The 22,388-nt window shown below is 35.5% G+C and overlaps 1 protein-coding gene across 1 annotated transcript in view; it reads left to right on the top strand.

The window, feature by feature from the left end:
• Positions 1–22,388, top strand: part of LOC149573077 (UvrABC system C protein) — a 42,851-nt gene that overhangs the window by 15,137 nt on the left and 5,326 nt on the right. The window contains exon 3 of the mRNA XM_089814255.1: positions 16,853–16,917. Coding sequence (XP_089670381.1) covers positions 16,853–16,917 — 65 coding nt within the window. The remainder of the gene's footprint in view (positions 1–16,852; positions 16,918–22,388) is intronic.

Genomic DNA, 22,388 nt, shown 5'->3' on the forward strand with positions numbered 1-22,388 from the left:
ACCTTCTTTTCCTGTAAGAATATCCTCAACCATAAAGGGAAAAAAAATCAAAGCAAATAACCCTTATAGTTTGTATATAATTACAAATAAATGATCGATATAAATATAAAAGATGTGTACTTATCTGCCCTTGAGGGTCACGAAACATCTAAAGAATGGTTCAAGTGGGAATGACACATTGGTTATCATTCCCCCCACAATGTAAAATTCCCACTCTTGTATCGTTGAACACTTTTACATTACATCAAATATGCCAACTTCTTTCTAAGTTCCAACTTGCTCTTTTCATCCATTGAGGATCTTGATATTCATTGATCTTAACAATAGAAGCACAATCATCCATGATACGCCAATATCTAGAATGAGTATGATTGTGCCACATGAATGAATCTACAACTCATACATCGAGCTTCATTCATCAAAGAGAGACTCGTAGATAGTTCAATTAAAGTCACAACTTTCTTATGATGTACACAAGGGGTAGGTCCATTCAAATAATTGCATGAATTACAATCCTCTTGACTTTTACAATTTATTGATCACTGAAGATTCTATCACAACATTGGTTTACTCCCTTTGAATCAATATGATCGATATTGCTGAAGGTTAACTAAATAACATCCTTAGTCTTCTCCCTCTCTTTCAAGGTTCCCTCTAATAAAATGTCAGTCTCCCTCTTTTCCTGCAAGAACAATCTCAGAGGAAAAGATCAAGGCAAATAGCTCATATAAAATAAAATAAGAGAGAGACCACAACAATAATCAAGGATAATAAATAGTTATGTGCAATAATAAGACCATTCCAATAAAATATAGATGAAATATATTTTGAACATATATGCACATATTCAAAACTATATAAGATGCTTTAATCTATATTAATTATATTATTAGTGACATTGAATGAGGCTATTTCTTCTTAAGTATAAAAATTACGTAATAGATGGTAGAGTTTATAACATAAAAATTAATCCAACACTTCGTACTAGTTCTATTTATATAATTGAATACAACTATATATTTATAATGTTAGAAATTGTATTTCAAAATAATATTAAAAGTTAAAATAAAACTTGAGATTGGTTCTTTCCCAAAGATAATATTTGTGTCCATAAAATTTGACCATAGTGCCATTTAATTGTGAACCAATAAAACATATATCTAATGTTTGAAATTATATAAATTATCATCACATTTAGATTCATAATATCCATTTCTATATATAAATGAAATAACAAATGTAAATAACACATTCCTTATGCATTGTCCTTTAACATACCTTCTTAAGCTCATGAGGTGTCCCTCATAAAAAATGGCCATGTATTTTGGTGCAATGGTACGTTATTGGAGTGGTATGGTTGAGTGGTGAATCTAGTGGCTGATCTATGCCTTCCAATTTTGTATTTGCAAGGGAGTCCCCTCCCGGGAGGTTGGGATGAAATTTTGAAGTCATACTGAAGTAAGGCAATTTCATATTCTATTTTGTCTGTTCTTCTAACATTGGGGCAAGGACATGATGGGAAAACCCCATCCGCATTATGACTTGGATTTCCCTATGATGTACCAAAAGTTATCTGAATACTCGCATAGTTGAATGAACGACAATTCATAGGAACTTGTCATGGCGTAATCAACATTTTCGTAGGACATCATAGATCTTCGGGCTCATAACAGCATCAACGTATCTACCATTAATATCTTGTTTATTGACGTTATTCCGCAGTTGAGTATGAGGATCCTAAACTCGCGTGATGTTATTGTTGAAAGGAAGTATATAAACTTTACCATCGAATACACCAGCAACGTAGGGATTAAGGTCTAGACCGATATTTAGATGAGGAAGAGAACCCCACTTGTATTCCTCTACATTATAAACAATAATAGCATCTTGTACATAGGGACAAAATATCTGCCTATTGTACCTGCCAACAATATAGATGAGCCCTTCAAATGCTAAGGTGGTACATGCAAAGTAACATCGACTTCTTGGCATATCGGTGCCCAGTCGCCATGTGTGAGATAAAATATCAAATGTTGCCACACCTTCTGTTTGGCTCTCTCTATTAAAAAAACTAAAAAAAAAATTACTACCAATTGTGGGTTGGATTTAATGAAGAGGCAATGACTATACTCTGTGTATGCTAGGTTAAATGTTTTGGGTATTTCTGATAGCCTTTCATGACAATGCGCAAGTGGGTAGTAAATAGCTACGTCAAAATCACATTCATTATCATTTAAAAATTCATTGGATTTCATAAGGAAAGCTTGTTTCTCTTCCCACTCGCCATAGTGCTCTCAGTGTTTTTAAAAGTTAGTAGAGCTCACTTGAGCATTCCGGCACTTGGATATTGCCATAAGTTTGGCGTGGAATTTGTAAGGAACTGTCAAGAGGTATTGCGTTGCTAAATTTTTTGGAAGACCTGGGATTATCTCTATTACAAAACAGGTTTGTTTCTTTCTTTACTATCTTTATTTGTAGCCTACCTCTGATACCATGTTGTTTTTCTTGGATCGTTTATGCAAATGTAGTAACATTGCCAATGTGATTGATGCTTCTCAAATGCAAATTGGATGTCATATATATAAGAGAGGAGGATATTTTAATCATCATTAGTTAATAAATAACTATATGTATAACACACCTTTAAGCATATATATAATATTAATATATTAACCATATATGTAATATATTATTATATTATTATATAATAATATATAGTGTATTATATATATAATATATTATATTACATATATAATATATATTTTATATATAAGATATATAATGCATAATATATATTATATTACATATATAATATATATTATATATATAAGATATTTATCTTAAAAATAATTTACCATCAATGAGTTATCTCATGGTAAAATCAAACCAACAGAAGCTACAACAAAGTCGTAACCCATAGAGACATGACTCTACTTGGCCAAAGGCCATGTAGGGTCATGTCCCAACTTGATCACTAAATACAATTAGTTTGCTTCTTAATCGACAATCATGTGGAGGTAAAACAATTACATTCAGTAGCTTCATAACACAATAGTCTCTTCTGATTATAAGAACCTGATTAGTTAAGTAAAGTTATTTATAAATAAATAGACACACACAAACACACACACACACACACACACACACACACACACATACACACACATATTCTTATCAATAATATGAGACAAAAAACAATGTTCATATATATCATGAATACAAATACTTGATGTAATGAGTATATCATTTCGACTGATGCTATACTTCAACACCCACTTCCTCTCAGGAATGGGTAAAGGCTGCAACAAACCCCCAGGAAAGGAATGCCTGTTCTTATTTTGCTGGTAAACTGTACACTCCCTCACGTGCTGTAGTAGATGTTATTTGAGCCCTTTCCATGTAAAGTTTCCCTCACCTGCCTGTATGTTTTGTAACATCCTTGATGCCCTTTCATAGGCAAATCATGAAAACCTTTCAAAAATTTCTGCTTAATAACAGATACAGGTAACAACCGTATTCAGTTCTTTTCCATGATCAAATCATTTATCACTATATACCCCTCATCTTATGTAGTACCATAAAAAATGCGTGCAGCCCTCTTGTTCTTGTTGGCTTAATCTTCTGAAATCAGCTCTCTCCAACCATCTGATATAGTTCCGCACTGACAACTATGTTTTTCTTCCCCTTGACAAAAACTATGTCAAAGTCATATGCCTGTAGTTTGCTGACTCATTCATGTTGTCTATAATTCAATTCCTTCTGACCAAGGAAATGCTTAAGGCTATTATGGTCTATTTTAACTGTGAATATGCTTTTCACCAAGTATTGTTGGAGTCTAGCCAAAGCATGCATAATGGCTAACAGTTTCTTGTCATAAGTGCTGTAACTCTTCTCAGCACCTCTCAACTTACTACTCTATTAAGCTATAGGATGCTTATCTTGCATCAAAACAGCTCCAACTCCTTCTCCTTAAGCATCTCAATGAAACTCAAATAATTTGTTGAAATCAGGGGTGGCTAAAATGGGGCAAGAACTCATCAACTCTTTAAATATGTCAAAACATTGCTGTGATCTATTTGTCCACTCGAAAGCATCCTTCCAAGTCAAACCTGTAAGAAGGAACAACCGATTGTGAGTACCCCTTCACAATGCGATAGTAGAAACCACATAAACCCATGAATACCCTAGGGTGTGAAATATTATTGGGTGGCAGCCAAGTCCGTAGTAGCCTGTGTCTTCTCTGAATCCACGTGAACTCCCTCAACAGTAATGATGTGTCATAGTTTTAGTAACTCGTTCATTTCAAATTCATACTTAAATGTTTTAGCATAGAAGGATTCCTGCTCTAATATGCTTAACACAATATCAATGTGTTTCAGGTGCTCCTCCCAAGTCCTGCTATAGATCAGTATATCATAAATAAAAGCCAACACAAACCTTCTCAATTGATGCTTGAATATCCTGTTCATGCATGACTGAAGGGTAGCTGGCACGTTAGTCAAACCAAAAGGCATGACTAAGAACTCAAAATGCCCAAAATGGCACTTGAAGTCCATCTTCTCTATGTCATCCTCCCTGACATGAATCTGATGATAGTCTATCCTCAAATCTATCTTTGAAAAGTAGTAGGCTCCATGTAACTCATCAATCTGCTCATCTACATGGGGAATTAAATACCTGATTTTAATAGTCCGCTTATTCAATTTTCTGTAATCTATGTACCACCTGAAATCCCCATCCTTTATCTTAACTAACTACTGAAGTGAATGGGCTCTTACTAGGCCTGATGTGTTTCATATCAAGAAGCTCCTTTATTGCCTTTTTGATCTCATCTTTATATCTCTTCAGATGCCTATAAGGAGCAATTATCATTGGTTTGGCTCCTTTCTCGAGGTCTCTCACATGCTTTATACTGCTGTCTAGTAGTCTGCCCGATTGTATATCTGAAAACACTTTAGAGTGTTTGGAAAAAAGCTCTTGAATCTGTGGAGGATAATCATGCTTGTGCCGTGCACTCAGCTTTGGTATGGTCACTATTCCTGTTGCCCACTATACCGTGTCATGCTGAATCAACCTATCTATCCATCTAGGTTACACCACCTCAAGGCATCCATCCGAAAGTGATCTAATCACTGCCTTCTACCTTGATGTTCAAACTTCAAATCCATTCTGTCAAGGTTGAAAGTGAGCTCATGTGGTGACCTCATCCAAGTCATGCCAAGAGTACAATCATAATCCTCCATGTCAACAACAAAAAATCTCCCAACCATGTCATACTCCCCCATTCGTAAGTGCATATCATTAATAGACGAGTTCTATGCAATGTATGGCACTAGCTACAGTCACCTTAAAGCCCCTTTGTCCTTTTGTCCTGTCCGCTTAACCAACTTCTTTGATACAAAATTATGTGCAGCACCTGTGTCAACCAAGGGAATCGCTAGTTGCCCCTCTATTACTCTTCTCACTCTAAATGTTATTGCTTGGTCATCATCTGAGAGTCTTGCAGTACTTTTTCCATCACTTGTAGCCTTTGCTTCCTTACTATCCTCTAAATCAGATTTTGTTTCATCTTCCAAGACTGATTCCTCTGCTGAAAAATACTCTATTTGAGCTGCCTTGGCCTTCAAAGGACATTAATGAGATAAGTCCCATGGTTCCCTACATTAGAAGCATGATTTCATTCTTCTTAATATCCGACCATTTTCTTTCATTTTTAGGTGGAGGGGTCTTTCTGAAATTTTATTTTATCTTTGTCTGTTTTTGAAGTAGATCACTTGAACTGAAACTTATCCTTAGAAAATGAAGGTTCCATGTCTCTGGCCTTTTTATAGGCTTCCTGTAAGGTGACTGGATTTAATTCCTTAATCCATCCCTTAAGAGTTGTACAGGTCTGTCCATGAATAGTACCAACCTTCTTTGGGAATATCTGTAACCCAAACAGAGATTTCTCAAAATCAGCAATGCAAGTGTGTATAGAACCCCATTGTTTAAGTTGAGCTAATTACTTAAACTGTAATTCAGGGTCTTTTTTGTCAAAACGTTCAATCAATATCTTGGTGAAATCAATATAAGATGTAATCTGGTGATGGCCCAAGGTAACCATGCCATGGTGCCACCACTCATGTGCTAGATCATCTAAATTTAATGCAGTAAATTTTATGGTCTCTTCTTCCAGCATTGGATTCAGCTGAAAATAGATATCCACTTTTTGCGCCCATGCTCTAGGAGTCATCTTATCGGAAACATCAAAATATGGTAAAGAATGTTTACTAGCTTTCTTTTGCATATGAAAATGTCGTCCTCTACCACCTGTCCAAGGCATGTGTTTCAGCCTCACATCCATGTACTCTTTGAAGGTAATGGTTGCCATGTACTCTTTGAAGGTAATGGTTGCCACGAACTCTTCTCCACCACTTTCCCAATCTCTCCTAAATTGAGCCTGCAACTTAGTAATCTGTGGCTCCTCTGCCTGCTGGACTGGAAGACGGGGTGGAAAGGTAGGTACAATGGGTCTCAAACACAGTTCTTATGGGCCTAGGTAGTTGTTCAAAATTATTTCCCAGCTGTGCTCCTCCACCATTCTGCCTATTATGTAATTCATTATTGCCTCCAATATGACCTGCATTATTTCCACCTAAGTCACAAGATTCGGCGAATATCAAGCTTGATATTCGGATATTGCCGAATTTGAAACTTGCCTTAAAAATTCGTTCAAATCCGCCATTCATTCGACTGCCAAAAACGGACTTCGTCAAGTAAATTTAGAAATTGCTGGCAGAGTTTGTAGGGTATTGTCGAGCAAAAACGTCTATAAAATCCGATGCGAATAAGAAGAAAATCCAATGCAAATAAGGAGTTTGTTGAGGCTGCGTTTTCTGAAACGTAAGTCCAGCGGCATTTTTTCTCTCCTGCGTCCTGCCTTCATCACATTTTCCCTCTCCTGGCCTGGGTGAACATCTGAACCCCGCTCGTGCCCGCCTGGGTGAACGTTCGAACCCTTGTCGTGCCCGCGTGGGTGAACATCCTGCGATAAATTTGTTTTTCGCGATTTCAATAGTTGTAACTTGTTATTTGTAATAATATGATGATGATCCAGTTATATTTGTAGATTTATAACTTTGTAATAATATGTATAAGTTTTTATTTTTAATAGGTATTAAGTTTATATTTAGTTTTGTTTTTTTAATATAGTTTTTAGATATAAAATTTGTATATAATTTTTTATTAATATAATTTGTATAAAAAAATTATTTCATTTTATATAGTTTTTTATTAATACAATTTGTAGAAAAAATTTATTTCATTTTATATAGTTTATAAAAAATTTAATCTTTTTATAATTCTTTGTAATCTATTTTGTAATAGTTAATTCAATGTTTGATTTATTTTTTAAAATTGACTTAAAATAGTGATATATTAATTTGTAATTAACATAATTTGGAAAACTTTTAAAATATTAGAGTTTAGAGTCGATTAGATATATATTAATATGTTTACTTTATTTTGCTTTGTAAGTTTATAATTTTTATTATAATTTAATAAATAAATAGATATATTATATTATGTTTAGTAAATGTATATTTCAATTTTTAAATAATATAATTATTAGTGTAAAAAGTTGAACTTTAACATGTTTAATTCTAAATTAACATTTTAAAATTATTTATTGAATTATTTTGTTTTAAAGTTTGAAATAATAACATATTATTTTGTTTTTTATTTTATAGATTGTAATATGGCTCCCCACAAATCAACTTCGGAGGCGTGGAAACATGTGACTCAAAACGGTCCTAATAAAGCTCAGTGTAACTTGTGTCCGAAAGTTATTACTGGAAGTTTAACAAGGGTCATGGATCACTTGCTTGGTATTACAGCAGGTAAAGGTGTGGGTGTTACTGCATGTCCAGGTGTGACCCAAGAGCTTAGGGCGATTTTAGAGAAAGAGCATTCGTCTTCTATTGCTCAAAAGATGAAGAAGGCACAAAAGAAACAAAGAATTGAAGACATCTCTAGATTCACATCAACTATACCATCATCTTCATGTCTACCTCAGGTTGTAAAGGCAACAAAAGAGAGTGGAACTCTGAATAGCTTTTGGAAACCATGTGAGAAACAAGTAGTTGATGATTTACTAGCTGATTTATTCTATACTAGTGCAATTCCTTTCAATGTAGCTAGAAATCCACTTTATCGTGTTGTATTTCAAAAGGCTGGAGAGTTTGGCAAAGGGTACATACCTCCTTCTTCTGAGGCTTTGAGAACAACTCTCTTAGAGAGGTCAAAAGATAGAGTGACTGATAAATTAGATGTGGTCAAAGCCTCTTGGAAGGTAACAGGGTGCACTATATTGAGTGATGGATGGTCGGATATCTGTCAAAGACCATTGATTAATGTTTTAGTGTCTTGTCCTGAAGGTGTTGTATTCTTGAAGGTTATTGACACTATGAATCATAAAAAAACTTCTGAATATATATTTCAGATATTAGAGGAAGCAATTCTTGAAGTAGGGGTTGCAAATGTCGTTCAAGTGGTTACTGATAGTGCAGCAAATTGTGTGGGAGCTGGCAAGCTGATTGTAGAGAAGTACCCAAAAATTTATTGGAGTCCATGTGCAGCTCATTGTTTGGATTTGTTGCTTCATGATTTGGCAAAATTCCCTTGGATACATGAAGTAATTCATAGAGGAAGAGAAGTTGCGAATTTCATACGAAATCATCGTCTCACATTGAGCCTTTACAGGCAACATGCATCTAGAGAGTTGTTGAGGCCTTGTGATACAAGATTTGCTTCATTTTATATCACTTTGAGAAGAGTGGTTGAAGAGAAAGCGGCTTTAAGATCTGTAATTTGTTCCAATGAGTGGGAAAATTCAACTCTCTCAAAAAGTGGTAAGGGGAAGATGATAGAGCAAATTGTTTTAAATAGTAGCTTTTGGGAAAGTGGGGCAAAGGTTTTAAATATATGTAGTCCAATTGTTGACGTGCTCCGCATGGTTGATGGTGACACTCCTTGCCTTGGAATGCTTTATGAAAGCATGGACCGTTGCAAGGAAGCTATTCAGAGAGCACTAAATAATGTGGAAGCAGAGTACATAGAGATATGGGAGACTGTTGATTCAAGATGGAAAATGATGCACACTCCTTTACATGCAGCAGCTTGCTATTTGGAGCCTAAACTGTTTCACATTGATAGACAAGGTGATGCTGAAATTATGGCAGGGTTTTATGAAGCCATTAGTAGATTTGAACTAGATCCAACAATTGCATCTCTAATTAGAGAACAATGTTGGAAATACAGAAAAGCGGAAGGGATGTTTGGAATAGCAGCAGCCAAATATGATATGACACGAGATGAGGTACCTAGTTATAGATGGTGGATGAGCTATGGGGCAGAAACTCCTGAACTTCAGTGATTTGCCATTCGAATTTTGAGTCAAGGAGCAAGTTCATCAGCTTGTGAGAGAAATTGGAGTTGCTTTGACCACATCCATTCCAAAAAGAGGAACAAGTTGTTGTCTGGAAAGTTGGGAGATCTTGTCTATGTTCGTAGCAATTTAAAATTGCTTATGAACAAATCAACAAATGAGTCATCTTCACAACAACAGACTTTGGAAGACATAGCAGTACCAGACGCAAATGAGCCTGACTTTTTTGAGGAAGAATTGGGTAGTGATACTGATGATGATACTACACCATCTGAGCCAAGTGCTCTTGATGACTTCGAGCTTTCTTGAAGCTATGAAGTCTTGACTTTTGATTGAAAATATCTTTGCTATTGTGATTTCACATGTTTCTTATGTTTTGTACTTAATAAATGCCTCATCAGGCTTATGAAGTTGTGAGATCTATTTAGCAATTTTTACTATTTTGATAATTGATAAGATATATTACATACATCTAGAAAATAATTAAAATTGTATAAGGCGAATTTAATTCGAATTTTTTTCCGAATTTTTACTCTTTCCCGAACTTCATTCGAATTTTATAGTTGCCGAACTCGAATTCGAATTCGAACCTTGTGACTTAGATTTCCACCATTATTTTTACCATTATTTCCTCCATTATTTCTGCCATTATTTCCTTCATTATTCCCTCCTTCATTTCCATTATTATTTCCACCTGCATTCACATTAATGCCCATCTGTTTAGCCATCATTTGAATTAAAACAACCATTTGTTGATTCTGTTCATGTGCCCTTTGTTCAGCTAATTGCTGTCCTTGTGCTATGGTATCCAATAACTGCAGAAATCTGTCATCACCTGGATCCCTAGCATTCCTGTCACCCATGTTGTCAACACCCTGTTCAACTGCAACAAATTGTTCTTCGTGACTTGCATTTAAAAGTACTGTAGTTGTCCTCAAGTTGTAATGGTGTGTCAAGGGCTGCACACTCCAATCTGTCATATCATTTTCCACTGGTTGGTACCATTTTACCCACAAGGATGACAAGGTTCATTGCCCTGATACCATTGAAATGACCCACTCAGTTTGGTTGGCTGCTAGCTGTAAACTCTGCGGTACTGTTATCATAATTCGTTGCCAAAAAATTGTTTGTTGTTTGGCTCAACAGACAAGATTGGTTGAAGAAGTATTTTGCAACATTTTACAAAAAATAAAATGGAAACATGAACTCAACAACAAGATATCGACAACTCAAATTAAAATAGCTCATTCATCATATACTTAAGAAAATTACAATTGAATTAGTAATTGCTACTAACCTGCAGGTCTGTGTTTGTTGTGCTGTTGAATCAAGTAGAAGGGGTAAAATTTCCTGTTGCAATGATATTCCTAGTGTGTGTCGATTGTAGAATCTTGTAATATGATTCCCGTTGGTCTGAGTTTGTAGACTCTTCCTTCCTATCCCCTGCTGACTTAGTTGAATGTCTCCAATCTATGGAAAGTGTATTCACAACATCCGACCATTTTAATCATATCTACCATTTCCCAACCCCGTGTTTCTTCCTTTACATATGGGTTGGTTACTCTGTCATATGACCAGACTTCCCAACGTCTCCACTGCTAAACACAACCAACTTGCAAGTCTAGTATTCTCAATGAAAGTTTTTCCTTCTATAAACTGTTTGAACCTGGCATTCTCCTTATGCCAAACGCCTTTCATACTATCTCCGACTCAATAAAAATCTGTCTTGCCAGTCCCAAGACTATGAGGAGCTATGTCCTCCCAACCCTTCAAACTCGGTATTCCCAACCCATGGATTCCCGCTCAGTTTTTTCACAAGTCAATCTCTGTTGTTCCTTTTTCCCTCCTTCCATCTACAACTTCATTTCTTCCAAATACTCTGCGTGATCCCAGCAACCATAACACTTGACTGTTCATGTTGTGCCGTTGCAAAACTACGCATACAAGGTGAGCAAGGAAACATTGTGCCCAGGAGCATACGTGGCTGTCCAACTCAGTTCTCCACTAAGGACAAAATTTAGATCACCCTTAGCACATTAGTGTCATCCGAAAATATAGTAAACTCCGTATTATCTTAATTTGGCGGTTTTAGCATATGTGATGGCAATAAACACCAAATAATCTCCACGATCCCCATAAAGACTTGGGTTAACCACTTTGGGACAAAAAATTATAATGGCTAACATCTAATTTTGATGACAATTTCAAGTAGGGGACATGACAAAAACTTCTGTTTAAATGAAATTAAGGAGAAATCAATGTTGCAATTGAAGTTAACAATTGAATAATTGAAGAAAATATTCTAATAACGAAGATAAAGATTTAATAATTGAAGAATATATTCCAGTGATTTCTAGTGATGTCCAAGAAAGACCTATCAATCTTCTAAAACATTTAGGACATTGAACCATTGGCATGTGAGAGTGGTTTATAAGTTAAATATGTTGGTAGTAATGGATTAATAAAGGATGCTTCAGTAGATTCTTGTTCCATTGAGGATCTTCATTTTGAGATTGCCATTTCTGTTATAAATTTCTCAAAAATGCCCAAATCAATGAAAGGAGCTAACGATATTAATTGCTTCTTTGATTACGACTCGAGGAATAAAGGAGGTAATAATAGTGCTTCTTCAAGATGTGCCCCTAGCCTTTTTGCCCTTGCTTCTTGTAAGTGACCTTGCAAGGTTGTGGGGACAACTAAGAAACGGCCTTTGTTGCATCTTGAAACATTTTCAAAATGTCCTTTATTGGTAAAGGGATGATTAGCTGTCCTCGACATGGCTAGGGGACGTTTAGGCATCTGCAAATAATCTTGGGGGTGGCTAGTCATCCCCTACAAGCCACTAGTTATCTCAAATGTTGCGAATTTGATGCCCTAGTGCCTTTTTATGACTGTTGTTTTCTCTCTCCATTGGTACTCTTTAATGAAAATCCAAACTTGTTAAAATGAGACATCCTGTTTTTCTTTGCTTCTTTTGAGGGTTGTATTAACTTTAGAAATTGTTTCAAGGTGTAGGTAGTTGGATAATAAGTATTTGGTCCGAATTAGAAGTATACCAAGGAGAAGTTACTCAGGTAAAGGGATGATCAAGTTTTACAACTTTGAAAGGTAACTCATTGTAAGAATTAGGGAGTTTAAGTTTGGAGCGTTATCATGCAAGTAAGATGATCTGAAGCTTTGATAAAGGCAAGGGGCAAGAGTGGGGGTCGGAGGAAATGGATCTTGGGAAGGAGATTAATGAAATTGTAATAGGGAAAAGGGATGAAAGTGGGCAGTAGTTGAAAGGCATGTTGGGAGTGTAAAGTCCATTTCTTGACATGGATGGTGTAACAAGGTAGAGTATGGAAGAAAGGCATACCAAGAAGGGAAACTTTGAAACTTTGACATTAAACACACTTAGAAAATTGAACTATAAAAGACTAGACTAAGAATATTTAAGATGTTTACAATTTTTAACACATGTTAGCCATGTGGTGGACAAGGGGGAATTGTAATGTCCTTTTTTGGGATATTACTATATTATGACCTAAAACCACAAATTCAATTACAAAAGAAACAAAGAAAGTTTAAGAATATAAATTTACTGATTGAAATGCATCCTATAAGAGAGATTCTGGTCTAGGCCCTACACTCAATTTTAGTCACTGGAAATCGACATTAAATCATAAGCCATAATATTATCTACCATTGTAATCATTAGCAAACACCACAATATCCAAAAACATCATTCATATCAAAATCCAATAAGTCATTGTCTTTTCAAAGTAGGTTCCTATAATAGTCTCATTAGGGATACATTGAAACATTTGCAAACCGCAATTGCAAGGTTGGCCACCTCTGTACTCTGAAAGCATGGAAGGTGGGCTTCCCTTCCATCCTTTGATTTACCTTGAAGGTATCCATACTCGATCAAGAACACGAGCAATAACAATCATCCCAACCCATGAGGCTTAACCCTTGATGTGGCGTGCATGATGGTACATCAAGCCCAAGGGCACATGAAACCCCTTGGCCCATCAAGATAACAATCATCTTGGTGTGGTGTACTTGGGTCTCGTGAACCCGAAAGGTTGATCAATGTTTTTGGTTTGCAATCCATTTCTCTAAATTTGAAACAGATTATCATACAAATCTTCCTTTGCATGATTTATATTTGAAAGAGTATTGAGATTATTCAGTAATTTCTGCAAGCATCCCAATAACAGTAACACATGCATAGTTCTATATTTCTACTAATCTATTAGCTTTATCCCTTAATCAGTACTGCCGCTAATATATGATCAGCTCCGAGTTCCATTCTGTTCCACTCTGTTCCTTTTTATCTTCATTGATCATTCGGTACCTTTATCCCTCATGGATATCTTTCCCAAATGAATGGAGCTTCCTTTTATATCTTTAATTTTCAGTGGAGGGTCACTTCCTTTTATAAACAATATTTGGGTTAAGGGTCGCTTCTTTCCATAAACAAAATCACTTTGCAAGGGACACATCCCCTCTTGCTTCATGTGTTGTTTGGGTATGCTTTTTACTATACTCCTTTGGTCAGCCAATTTCTGAATTTGTATGTTTTACCCTTGGTGTCCTTGGGATTTGTCACTTGGGAAATATTTGTATTTATGCTGTCTTAGTAAGTTTTATTGCCTCTAAGTTCTAAGGACTGTGATTTGTATTAGTTTAAGGACTGCTAACCTAAATCTGGTGTGGTCGTGACAAGAGCAACACATGCAAAGTTTAATCAGGGGACACCCATTAAGAAACATCTCAGATTGGTTATCTATGATGGGATAACAAGGCCAATCAAGCACAATTGTACATAGTCAATTTGGGTGCCAACATTGGCTCGAAATTGTTAAAAACTACCCTAAAAAGAGACACATCTGGCCCATGTTAGTCTTGTCAAATGTCAACTTGTTAGCTTAATTTTGAATATGCTCAAAAGAGGCATGGTAGTTGTCTAAATCTAGGAAAGTTGAGTGCCCACATTCATTGTGTGCTGAATTCCCTTAGATACCTTTGGGCTTTCAGGGATGTGGCAGAAAAGAATACACCTCAAGTTGGTGGTTCATTTTGACTTCACTTGGCAAGTCTAATGGGTAATTGTAACTCAATTTGCACTGTGATATTACTAATTGATGAATTGGTTCCATAATTGATAATCTAGAGCAGCCCTAGATTCTCAACAAAATAGAGCTTTTATCCATTCTAATGAACCAACTCATTGTGTGGGTCTTTAAGGTGAATGCATTAGAAGGATGCAGTACATTTCAAAATGGAAGGATTCACAGCTTCCATGCTCCAAGGGAGTTTCCACTTTTTATTTCAGTACCTTAAATATGATTTTCAATAGTTTAGTCATGGATTTTAATCTAAGTTACCATGGTTCATCCCTGGACCCCCCGGACATGCAGAAGTTTGAACTAGTTTGAAGTTCGGGTCTGGTTTGCAGTCCGGTTTGGGCAGGGTTCCAATTTTTACCTGCTGGTTTGATCTAGTTCGAATGTGTGCGAACCAGGCCAAAAATATCGAACCAAGTTTGAACCCAGTTCAAACCACGTGCTTCCTGGGTTCTGCAGACTAAAGCTTAGTAGCCAGATTTGTCCTAGACAGGCCGGATCCAGATTCGTGCTTGGATCTTTGAGGATCGGGCAGGATCCGAGCCTCAGCCTGAGGATCCAGCACGAATCCGTGGCAATACAAGGCACAAAAACATAAAATCATAAATGTGAATGTGCTGATTTTCTGTATAATCGTAAAAATAGATCGATTATCAAGTATACTAGATTCATAGATGCATACTAGAATCATATATTCATACTATGAAATGATTTAGTTTTAGAATTATGTATATTTCTCTTATTTTTTAGTACATAAAATTTATAATGCATATGCACACACACACACACACACACAAATCCTCCACGGATCAGTATTGGGAAAAAAAATCTCGAATCCATGGATCCGATTTGCGTACCCGAATCGGATTTGTTTCACGAATTGACAACTAAGCAATAAAGAGTTTTTTTTGCAAATTTAATAAGTTTTTGGTGTCCATAAGCCTAAAAGGTTGCTATGAAATGCTTTTAGTGGCCTCTCATTGTCATTGTCATCTTTTGAAGAATTTGATGCTAATACCATTGTTGCTGCTGCTGATCCCATTGGCCATAGCTCTATTGCTGAGTCAACGAATGCCAGAGAAGAAGAAGATGAAGATGAAGAAGAAAAAGATGAAGATGAATATGAAGAAGAAGATGAAGATTGAAGAACTTAGAATATTAATAGATTTTTATTTCATTAGTTGAACAATGAACGTGAAACCATGATACTTGAACTTGATGCTATGATTTATTTTTAATATTTTGAATCTTTGTTGTTGAACTATCTGATGGTATGACCACTATGATTACAAGTTTATCGTGTTTTTGTTGTTTAAATGTGTTTATGCTACTATGCTACATTCTCATTTTAACTCATGCTTCATATATATATATCTTACATGTTTTTGTACTAACAAACCCAAACCCCTTTCCAAAATTTTGATGAACTTGTGATCTGAATCTTGGACTTCGAACTTGGAACTGAACTCGAACCGGTAACCTAGATTTTAATTTTTTACCTAGGATAGCATTGGGGTCAGACATGATGTAGATGACAATATATATCTGTAGGAAGCATTACTTTCCAGATATATTAATTTTGGTAGCAAAGAGCATCAAATATACAATATTACAATTCAAAGATTTCATCTGGTAAAGTACTCGGAAATATCCTATGAAATTACACGTCAACCACTGAACTGTCTGACATTCAGTTAACTATGAGTATGGCTATAACAGAATCTCAATTTTTTTTTTCAATGAACCCTTTGCACACTTCTGTGGTTTTTGCATTCCATCCTTCAATATAGTGTACATATGGTCGATGAGTATCTTATCTTCCAGGACCAATGCTATGTTAATTGACTTAAAAGAAAATCAAACTCCTTAATAACTTAAGACCACAAAAATTACATGATGGATTGTGATGCAGCAGTTGTCTCTGTATTATTCTTTGATTCCACGTTGTACTTCAGACTTATTTTTTTAGACTGCAGGAATTGGGTATAGCATCCCTGTAAGCTGCAGTGTGTTTGATAAACTATTTTTAAAGTGACCAGTGAGGCTGGTGTGGCATGTTCTCCAGTACCACGTGGCTAGGGGTAGACTGAACCTAACCTTGTGCTTTACTATAAGAAGCTCTTGCCAATCAATCCAGGCCTCTAACCCTCGTACTCCAGTTTTTCAATTGTGCTATTTATCATCTGTATTTCCCAGTGCCACTGTGTCTTGGAAGATAGGTTTTTAGTTCCAAGTATTTGAAGTGTGTGTGAATCATTGTTGAAAATTTAGCTATCTCTATTATTGTAATTTTAATAATGCCTTTACCATTCAGGTCTTCAGAAAAGGGAGGAACTTGCTGAACAACTGAAAAAAGCTTCGGAATCTTGGAAATCTGAGGTTTGATTCTAACTGGTGCTTCTTTTTATATGTATATTTTTTCCATCTATGTTCCTACAAATTTATTTGAATTCTCTGTACTTCCTGTGTATATGGTGGAAAGAATTTTGCAAATAGAGCAGAAAATAGAAATCATGTTTCCAATAATACATACCATAAATTTATAATGGTTACTGTCTTTAAAACGACAAGAAATTATCTAAGTGCATGCAATTAGATAAACTGTACCTCAGTGATGCCTAAGTTCTCATTACAAAAAATTAATAGAATCTATCGTATAGTTTTCAATTTTCCGATGAACCTAGCTTACAATCCTCTTGGAACAAAACTCAATTATGATAACAAAGTAAGTCTTAGACCCTCCTGTTCCAGTCAATTATGTGATTTCCTACAAGACCTTGATTCACATCCACCTGAAACCTGGTCCAGCCATAAGTCTTGATGCCTAATTCTGTAGCTCATTTAATAATTTTATTTCCACCAACATATTTCACCTTATTTTTTCCCTCTTGATTTTCTGATGCTTTCTTATCCCAAATATTATTTTATGCTCATGGAAGTTTAATTTTCTTAGATATTTTTCTCATCTCTTGGTTAAATATTAAATTCTACGCCATTCAAATTGGATTTAAAGAAGCCAAGGTCTACATGTTATGGGTAACATATATTATTTGTACCATGTATACTAATCCAAAAATTAAAAAGTCATCATACAACATAGCAAGATCTCCTTCACATAGCGAAATCATCATACCATGTACCTTATCATAATATGATTAGTAATAGTATAAAAAAATGCATTTCCTTCTAAAGAGGACTATCAGGTGCTTTTATTGTCTTAGAAAGATCAAAAGTGATACAAAGCTGAGGTTGAGGTTGAGGTTCAAGTGGGATATGCTCAACACGATTAACAACATGGTTGGCTTCTTCAACTTTATCATCATAAATAATGTGTAGTAGAAGAAGAATGATGTACTATGGTATTGGTATATTGAGATGGTAAATGATTAGTATAGATTTGCAATTTTTGATAGGAGGTGCAACAGATTTGTTTCCTTTAGTAACATCAGCATCCACAGCTATAACATTAGAAATAATAAAATCTTGGATAGCATTTTTCAATGAATAGCACTTTCTAGTATCATGACCATTTTGATGGTTGTATTGGTCAAAGACTCTAGAATCAAAGGATCTAGGAAGAGATTTGTTTGGATCAATTGGTTTATATAGGAGGAAGTTTAAATTTTTTAGCATTTATTAACTTCGACATCACGCTATGCAAAGATTCAGATAATGGAGTGTAAGTACAATTAGGTCTAAAAATGGAGGACAAAGGAGCCACTTGATCATCTATTGTGTTGGATGATTTGTTGATTTTGATGTAGTTGTTAGGGTTATGAAACTTGTTAGGATGAGATGTGACATCACTCTTGTCAACAATAACAAGAGCCATTGGAGTGTTGCTCTCAAACTGACTGACTTGTAGTTGATAGTGATGAAGCACTGCGCATAATTGTTAAAAAAGGAAAACTCAGTAAGGAGAATCTTATTTCTAATGTCTTCTTGCAAATTAGAAATAGATCCTCTAAGCACATAAATTTCCAATACAAAATTAATATCAACATCAGGCACAAGATCAGAAATCTGAGCATGTGAATGTTTAAATCTACCAATAAAGTCATTGACTTTTTTCTTTAATTCCTTGTCTACAATGCACAAAATCAGTCAAAGAAATTTGGGAACCAATATTGTTTTGAAATTGTTGAATCAAAGCATTATCAATGAAATAAGGAGGTAGGGAACAATACCATTTCAAAGCTTTGTCTTGAAAAGTCCTAGTGAGAAACTTGCCATGAGTATATAATCACGAGCAAAATCACTACACAAGGTTTGAAATGTTTTGACATGCCATAGGATCACTCTTACCGTTAAAAGTCTCAAGATGAGGTATCTCAACAATTTGAGGGATAACAACTCGAATAATGTCCAAGGACAAAGGACTGACCATGTCACATATGAGAATGTTGAATTTGGATTCAGTCAAGGAGGTAAGTTGTTGTGAGGAAGAGACTGTTCGAGGTAGCAATTAATGGTGGAATTGGTAGAGGAAATAATAGGAAGGGATACATTGGATATGTCAGGAAAGTTGTTTGAAGCAAAGGGAATGTTGGATGAAGCATGAAGCATGTTTGAAGTAGTGGCAGGAAGAGGGTTGGAATATGTAAAAAGAACTCTATGCTAAGAAGGCATAGATGAAGGTACTGAAACACATGAAACAATTGTAGGAAGAGTAGGATGAGTAAGATAGGGAGACTCACATGTGTATGATTGGAAACTTGAATTGAAATAGTAATGAGAGGTGGCACATAAGTGGAAATGCTAGGAATAGGAGTGGAATATGCAAGGACGTTTAGACACTCGTAGAAGGGGGAACATAATTTATCTCATGGGCACCTTCTACTAAATTTTTTACATTGATTCCAATGTGACGGGAAATTGTACTCAAGCTTGAGATACCATGTTCATCTTTATGCACAAGTTTCCTTAAGGCTTCTATAGTGACAACGATGTAAGGATTGTGATGTTTTTGAGCTGGAAAATTTTTCAATTTTTCAAATTCACAAGCGAGCTTTTGAACTTGGGAAGGGGCAACTCTTAATGTTTCATCTTCATCATGTGAAGAATGAGAAGTGTTATTCTCCCTGATATGATTAGATTCATAAAGGCCCATGTTGGTTTCATAAAGATTCCTAGGAAAGGAGGGTTCATGATCAAAAGAACCCATGGGCCTACAAATTATTCTAACTAGAATACTATATGTGGGATTCAAAGTAATAAAGTGCATGCACCAAGAGATGAAAGATAGGAAGATATGAAATGAAACATGGTAGCAATGTCTTAAAGATGTAACCATAATACAAACTAGATCTAACTAAAGAGATACGAAACCTAGCTATAAATCAAGAATATGCATATAATGTGAAAAGGGGAGATTACATAAGGAGGATCTAACTACTCCATCAAGAAGGTGCAAATAAAGATATTTTAAATTTTGTGCTCACCAAAATGTATGGTGAAGATGAACACACAATGATGCAAAGCAAGATCTAATATCAAAAGATATTAAGTGTGAAAGTGGCTGGTTCATCAAAATGTATGATGTAGGTGAACAAACAATGATGCAAAATAAGATCTAACACCAATATCAGAAAGGGATGAAGCGTGAAAGCGATGGGTTTACCAAAACGTACCATAAATGATTAAGTACATGGGAGGTGTTGATTAATAAACCTTTTATGTACATAAGGGAAAGAGAAAGAGGGAGCTTCAAGCATAATTCTGAAAAGAACCGAAATTGGATTAGCATAACCGAAATGGGTGTAGTGGTGCCAATGCAAAATCCAAGCCCTCTCAAACGTGGATGCTAAAGGATCTCTTTCTATGTGGTTTTATTTCCCTTTATTGTAATGTAGATTCTTTGATAATGCTTAATGTGTTCATCCAATGAGAATTGATTAGCCCATTGAAATGCAAGTAAGGTAGGAGCAAATATGACAATAAAAAACATGCATAGATTTGATCTAGTACATCAAAGTAAGTGCAATGAAATGACAAAGAAAGATTTAACTCACCTTTAGGATTTGAAGAGGAAACCAATTCAGATCTGGAAATTGATTGTGAAAGAAGAGAGGAATCTGGAACAGAGCTGGATATGGGACCAGAAAGCCTGAATCTGCGAACGTAGAAAATCTAAGGGCTGTAGGACAAGGCCGACTTGGAGGTATAGGTTGAGATGGAGGTTCAGGTCAAGATTTAGAGGCCAAGGTTGACCTGTACCTCAATTGCTCAAAAATTCAGGATCCTAAGCTTTGACAGTAAGTTTACATCCTTGTGTTTACGCTCTAAAAATCCATAAATCCTCATTTACGCAAGAAAATGCAAATTATTAAGGCAAAGGTGCTTTGCCTTGGTCAAGCTTTTGTTTTGGAATTAACCTTGAAAGGATAAAGTATGTAAAAGTAAGACAAATGTAAATATTCACCTTACTTACCAAATCTCTAAGGATGGATTCAAATCCGCTATCCACAAAGATGTACGAATGGTTGTATGGAGATGTATGATGATGAATGTAGGATGTCTCCTTAAATGCAATAGATGTACAAGTGCCAAATCATAGATCTATAGATGTAAGTATGCTCAAATGTATGAAGGGTTTGATGCTTGAATGCTTGTGCAATGTTGATGTATGTACATTGTAGATCTCCTTCCTTGATGACCAACTCCACTATCTCCGATGAAGAAAGAAGCTAGATCTTGAGAAGAAAATGCATGAAATGAAATGAGATGAGGGCCTCTAATGAATCTTTACTTGTCATGTTTAAACTCCTTGAATGCACCCTGAAAGCTTGCTCACAAATGGTGACTTGAATGCAATGTGTGCACAATTGGTTGCCATAGATATGATATCCTCAAACGAAGTGAGTAGTCCTCCTTTATATACTGAATTCAGAATCAAAATCAAAAGGCTGACCACCTTTGAGCTGGAAAGAAACAACAAATCCTAAAGGCAAATTACCTTGGGTTGAGGTGAACCTTGACCTATACCTTAAATTATTCTTGGAGGTTTTACACATCAGAATTTGCTCCAGGATCTCGGGGGCAGAGTTGAAATTGTCAGAAATCAGACAAAAAATTGAGGAAAAAACAAGAATCTGAGTATAAATTCATCCTGTCATTGGAGATCACTAAGCTGGGTCCTAGGAAGTCTTAAAAGCCTCCAAATTAAAGGGTGCTAGGTTTTGGGATGGTACAATCTGAAACAAAAATTGACTGAATATTTGAATAAGTGATTATATGGAAGAGATAATAGAAACCTGTAAGTGAAGAGAGTAGCTATGCATTTCATCCTTTTGTAATTTGTGTCTTTCATGTCTTTCAGAGATAGAGATAGAGAGAGAGAGAGAGCATCATTTGAGGCTTACCTCCAATCCATTGACCATTTGGTCTTTTATACAATTTCCTTTTAGAAGTAGTACAACCCTACACAAGAGGTGCAAAAGCAGGGTCCGGTCTTTTTATTTCCATCTAAGTTGTTGGTGTTCAGAACCTACAATAGTCATTGTTACTCACACCCTATAGAGCCCTAGATTACTCCTCTCCATTATTATAGGACTTGGACTCGGCATCCGATCTCAACAAAGATTTGACAAATAGAGAAACCTAAGAAATGCAATTTTTTTAAAGGATTAAAAAATTGTTTCATGCATTCATGGATTAACCTTAAAGACACAACGATCTCATCAAATAGAAGCTACTTTGAACACATACACAAGTTTACATTGATCACACAAGTATATATGCACATTTTAGGCTTTAGCTGAAGGAAATAAGTTAAACTAAATAAGACATATGAAATCCAAAGAATTAAAAATTAAAAATGTATATCAAAGCAATAGCTAGAGCTTAGAAGA

This window comes from Cupressus sempervirens, chromosome 2 (genome assembly GCF_028749045.1).
Source record: "Cupressus sempervirens isolate cs-2001-9-10 chromosome 2, ASM2874904v1, whole genome shotgun sequence".
NCBI lineage: Eukaryota > Viridiplantae > Streptophyta > Pinopsida > Cupressales > Cupressaceae > Cupressus > Cupressus sempervirens.